Source organism: Ruditapes philippinarum, unplaced genomic scaffold, assembly GCF_026571515.1.
Source record: "Ruditapes philippinarum isolate M1 unplaced genomic scaffold, ASM2657151v2 ctg4782_1_1_1_1, whole genome shotgun sequence".
In the NCBI taxonomy this organism is placed as follows: domain Eukaryota; kingdom Metazoa; phylum Mollusca; class Bivalvia; order Venerida; family Veneridae; genus Ruditapes; species Ruditapes philippinarum.
Window position 1 is genome coordinate 61,196 of NW_026854444.1, and position 6,363 is coordinate 67,558.

A 6,363-nucleotide genomic window follows, 5' to 3' on the forward strand; every position below is an offset into this window, starting at 1 on the left:
GCGACTGAAGGGGCGAGAACACGAAAGACCGACAGAACGAGATATATATACCGCGTCAACACGAAATAACGGGAAAATGGTAGCGCGGATACGAAATTTTTCATGCGTCAACGACACGATAGAATTGTGTTTCGACACCCCGTATTGTCGCCTTAAATTTGGCGGATTGTCGCTTTTAAAGGCGTTTTGTCGTTCTGTTCGTCGCACCGCGACAAATCAAAATAAAGAAATAGCAGAAATCAGCCACCATAAGCTAAGTATGTAACACTGGGCAAACAACTGTGTCAATAATATGTTACATTTATCAATTTTAAAACAATTCCATTCCAAATCTTAATTGGAAATTAATAAACTGGAGATATTTTTTATTTGCGTAAAGGTGCTCTGATTTGCCTTTAACGTGAAAATAAAACAACTGTTTAATTAATGTAGGAAATTTAATTGACAGAACATTTTGAAATAGAAAGAATATATTTTCTTTTAAATTTCAATATGTATTATGTAGTAAGAAAAGTTCATTTGTTGATTCTTTTCTCTCCAAAGACAAAAGCATTTACCAAGTGCTAACTTCTTTGAAATCTATGGAAACAAGATATTACGATTTTGTTGTTAAAGGAAAGAAAAATATACGACAATAAAACTGTCTTTTTATAATTGTTACCTCCCGTGAGTTCCGCCACATCCAAACATCAAACATCACTGTATTTAGCTGTTGCATTTTTGTAGTTGTTGTTTTTATTTGTGAAAAATTGTGATCTTTATTTTGAAGGGACAATGGCAATCTTTGCACTGCAGTTAAAAGGCTTATGGGAGGAATTTTACTCTTACCCGACAAAGACATCGGTTCATCTTAAGTTCGAGCCGCTTGAATTTCCGGCCATGACATTTTGCAACATGAATCCTGTGCGATTAAGTCAACTAGATAAGTTTGAAAGTATCCAAAACGCCTATCTCGAAAAAGATAAATTGAATGACGAGGAATGGGTTGATGATCATGATGACAGTTATGACTCTGAGATTTTTATTGACAAAGAATTCTTGGACGAATTCAACAGTACCATGGATACATTTGAAATATGGAAGATCAGGTTCCTGTCTGAGTTTGGAAAATTGGCGAGTAAAAACAGGTCACTGATTGGGCATCAGAACGAACACTTTATACACAGTGCCGTGTATTCCGGTGAGAAATACTCTCATTAAACATATTATTTATAATAAGTTTTAGGTATTCACTTTGTTGTTTTGGATGCATTAATCATTATGTCAGGAAAGGATTCCATTAAGGAATTTTAAGATTAAGCTACTTTTGCTAAAGCGTCCTTGCTTCAGCTTTTCTAAAAGTTAAATGTGTTATTTTAAGATTAATAGTTTCATATAATTGTCAAGTCAAACGAATTAAGGTGGAAAGATGCCGACGATAAAATACGTAAACACTAAGGAAACCCGTCAATACCTCTAATATACCGGTCCGCTCTCTTCAGATAAAGCGGACGAATAATTTAGAAACGAACGTCACAGGCGCGTGATATATAGCTATCGGGACGCTGTTTCGAAGATCTGATGGACTTTTCCAAGATAAAATTACCAAATAATTTAAGGTCTTAAATAATCATTTAAAAAGCATTGCCGATTGTGCATTTGTATTTTTCTTTTTAAATATATTGTTGTTTGCATGACTCTGACTTCGTGATTTATTGATCTTACAGGATTAAAATTACCAAATGATGCTTTCCACGAGATACATTCTCACGTTTATGGTAATTGTTTTACCTTGGATGAAGATTCATTCATCACCTACGGAACTGGTCACAAATACAGCCTCAAAATAATATTTAATATTGAAACGCACGAATATCTGAAAGCATTTACTTCTGCTTACGGCGTTCGTATGGTGTTCCATGAGAGAGGGACATTTCCTCTTCCAGACGACGAGGGATTATCCCTCAGTTCCCATTCAGAAACTCATATTGGACTCCGTATGTCAAGAATTTCTAGACTAGGTGGAAAGTACGGTAAATGTACAGATGGGCATGAATTCAAAAAGAAATACAAAGTTAAATACACTGTTCCACTTTGCCGTTCTATATGTGAAATTGAAACATTAAAATCAAGATGTATGTGTAAGCAGTTCTCTTACGTTGATTTTTTAAATCAAGGCGAAGACGTACGCGTGTGCAGTACTGACGACGACTTCAAATGCATACGAGAAGTAATTGATGATATACACTATGGGAATGAAAAGTGTGATTGTAGTTCAAGATGTGAGGAAAGATATTTCTCAAAGTCAACCTCAAGTCTACAGTGGCCACACGACGAATATCTTCAACAAGTTCTTCTGGACGACCTTTGCAATAAAAGAAACAGGACCGATTCGAGTGATCAAATATGTAATACCACTGACCAAAAGGAAGTCTCCTCAAATTTTCTTGCAGTGGTCATATACTTCGAGGACCTTGACTACGAAGTTATCACAGAAGAACCATTATATAACACGTTACGGTTTCTCTCCGACATAGGCGGCGCTATGGGGCTGTATATTGGGGCATCTGTACTGACGTATGTAGAACTTCTGCAGCTAGCTTTAGAAGTGTTCCTGCTGTGCAAAAAAAAGTTGACGAGAGTTGCTGATGACAAACGGATACCGACAGAAAATAAAACGGAACCATAAACTACATGTATATCATAACACCTTCATTTGTATTTGCCTGAACTGAATGATTCTGTTTGTTTTAGAAGCCGTATTGCCTGAATGTAAATATACACTTATATAAAAGCAAATGTGAAAAATATACCGTAGCTCTAGGAGGCATTGAACAAAAAAAGTAAGTAAGCGTAATTAGCGAGCCCATTCTATAGCTAGAATAAATTTGCAAAATATTAAATAAAACACCATTACAGGTATAGCGTCAGTTCTTTTTTCCAAAAGGCACTTAAAATCTCAATGTTTACATTTAAAAAATGAGAGTGTATCTTAATTATTACTTATAAAGTAGCCGTTCAAAGTAACACTCGTACACGATTATTGAAGAGGACCGCCGAACTATAAACATTTTGCAGACACAAAGGGCGACAAGGTAACAAACCGATTTGTGCAAATCATCTACATGGAACCTCTATTATAACTTCGTATCACCAAGCCATGCAGATGTTAATATTGAAATACTAAATAGAATATAGGGGATATATAGGACGACGTAAATAATGGTCTTTTTCCATGGGACATTTTGGACAACAGTATATATTTCAAAAGAAGCATAAGAAGAACTAAACAGGTAGAGAAATAATGATGAAAATGTTGTAGAGATAATATCTTGTAAATATTGTGTTGTTGTCATAGAAGGCAAACTGGATGAACTGACACTCCATAAGGCTTGTAAAAATAATATATTGATGTGTATTATCAACAAATGAGCCGTGCCATGACGAAACCAACATAGTGGGTTTGCGACCAGCATGGATCCAGACCAACCTGCGCCTCCGCGTAGTCTGATCAGGATCCATGCTGTTCGCTTACAAACGGTATAACAAGTAGAGAAACTGATAACGAACAGCATGGATCCTGATCAGACTGCGCGGAGGCGCAGGCTGGTCTGGATCAATGCTGGTCGCAAACCCATTATGTTGGTTTTGTCATGGCGCGGCTCAAATGTTTAGTGTCCGTGTTGAAATAAATATCTTAACGCGATTTGTAATTTACTGGCATAACTTATTCATTATGTGTTAATGTAGAAAAAGTATATACATTACCTGATAAGTGTCATCAAAGCAAGCTGAATATATGATATTCTTTTGAACAGATATCTATAGAAATCGTAACCATGCATGCATTTTCAGTAAGGATAATTAAGTTACACACAACTGTCCTGTTTATGGACGACCATATTCCTTGGCAATGTTTTTGATGTCACAGCCTATTTTTCATATACTCATTTGACACAAATGCTTTTATTTTTCTGCTGGCTCATTTTCGTGAGTCTTATCAATATCATACATGTATTTCTAATTGGCTTTCATATATTTAATGTGTGCTTACATAGTCGCTAATAATGGTCAGTCTATATTATCTCCCTTGTGTCATTGAGGCTGACGGCTTTAACTTGGCTACTGTACTGGATTTTTTTAATGGTAATAACCTATTATTCTGCAAGTTATTTCCATCCCCCCCCCCACAAATCACAGGTGGAGGTCTGAATGTTATAAGGCATTTTGACGTCAACTAATACTTCTGGATGAAAGAACTGTCCTTCCACCTGACCAAGTAAACATCTGCATGTACATATCCAGTATCTGCGGAAAACTAGTATATCCCTTTTGTGACGTTTTCTCCACGTGCGTTGCATGTTTTGGACCAGAACCAACGACGGAAAGTATACCTCAAAGAACACTGCATGCAAGGCCTTTACAAAAAAATGTTAGATATAAAGGAAAGATTGAATCTTAAGCTTTCTTCAAAATCTTTGAATTTCATGAAAATGTTTAAAATCTACACAGTGATTTGAGTTTATTATTTATTCGCTTTTGCATATTGGGCTATAGTGCAAATTTGTATCAGCGGAAACTTACGTTTATTACCGATGCTCAATTTGTAACCCAAATGGCGTTCGCCTATCATCCAATCCACCACTATGATTTACAGACATGTAGATATCCTACATCTGTGGAATCAAACATTACTGTAGTAATCCAACACAAGTAGAAATACAAAATTTATAGGCAGCACATATTACCATACTGCTGGACCTCTATTGTAAATTTGGACCTTTCACTTTTCAATCATTCATCATCTTGTTGGACATTACATTATTTCAAAATATTCTTTGCTGTACATATTTGAAGCCCTTATACAGAAAATAAAGTAGCAGAAGCTGATAACAAAAGTTCTTTTCTAAGAAGAAAATTCTAATCCCCATGATTAACAAAAAACAACTCAAATACAAAATATTAGCTTATTTACATTTTTTATTTTTCCCCCAATTCATTTTTTCATTCAAAACAACAAATTAATTTTTATATCAATGCCGTCAATAAAAATATATCAGGCAAACAATCAGCTGATATAGACAGAAGCTATAATCAATGAATATAAAACAGATACTATTATCATCAATGATATCTGAACTTCTTTTGTCATATGAACTTATCAATGCATTTGTATCAAAAGCTTACATATTTAAATATTTGTATCAAAAGCTTAGAGTATCTATTTCTTATAATTTAAAACAAATTTTGTCCAAAGAAATAGAAAAAAGTTATTATATACAAGATATTTCTATGTAAATATACTTTTGCACTATAACTGTTCAAGTAGGAATTTTGAGTTACAACCCTTTATAAACATGTTTTTTCTATTATTATTTTTTTTATTATAATACTTATATTGTGTTTCAACAGAAACCTTTGGTTCATTGTTTAAAATCTTTTAGACGTAGGTGTCATTAATACCAGACACAACCGGTTTTCAGTGTATATAACGTATAATATAACTTAAATAATGATCATAAAGGTATTTGTAAAAAGATGTTTTACAGAAAGATCAAAATGAGGCAGACAAAAGTAAAGCCAACAACTACACGCTAATGCCACCAGTCAAGAGCCATACCAGTTCAGTTTAACCAGAGCCTACTGTTGAACCTTAACCTGCTGACAATGAAAGATATAAGCTTAAAGCAAGGCTGGCCTGTAATTTTATGAGGTTCAATCAGGTGTTATATTGTTTAACTTTTGTACTTTGATATTGAGATCCCTTAAACATTGAATGGAATATTCCAATTTCAAAACACGACAAATCAATTACAAATATTTGGCAGGTTTATGGTTTGATTTCAATATTTTGCCACTGACTTCTCATGAACTAACAACGGGCAAAGTCCCTCGCATATGCAACAGCATTTCCCAAACCAACAGCAGTAAAAGATCATTACACAAAGCCAGGAGGATTAATCTTATCATTTTTAAATAAAATATAGTTTTCTTATTTAGCACTTTTAATCTTAAGTATACAATTCCAGTATGTATACATATAATGCCGATGAGAACACATGCACCATAAATTAAATATACCCGATTTAACTCTACATCAATTATTGTAAAATGTGTTGACTAATAACATAACAAAAACTTCATGTTTCCTACAAATCAATTTTTGCTTCACAGCCTACGGCCTTCGTGGTCTATTCCATCACATCAAGACTAAAAACTTGTTAAATGGCCGATAAACACCACTCAGACCAATATTATTTCTAAAACAAAATATTAATCTATCAGTCAGTATTGGTTTTAACAAGGTGTCCGTAAGACAGTGCTCTTGACTTTTTCTCAGTAAGCCTGACAGTATAAAAAGGTGCATAACTCTTTAAAAAGGTA

General features: G+C 34.3%; 1 protein-coding gene across 1 annotated transcript; it reads left to right on the plus strand.

Moving 5' to 3' along the window:
- The first annotated feature begins 676 nt into the window (after positions 1–676).
- On the plus strand, positions 677–3,115 carry LOC132740143 (amiloride-sensitive sodium channel subunit alpha-like). The gene is made up of 2 exons (XM_060727993.1): positions 677–1,180; positions 1,707–3,115. The coding sequence occupies exons 1-2, from the start codon at positions 775–777 to the stop codon at positions 2,666–2,668; spliced, it is 1,368 nt and encodes a 455-aa protein (XP_060583976.1). The 5' UTR covers positions 677–774; the 3' UTR covers positions 2,669–3,115.
- The last annotated feature ends 3,248 nt before the right edge of the window (positions 3,116–6,363 follow it).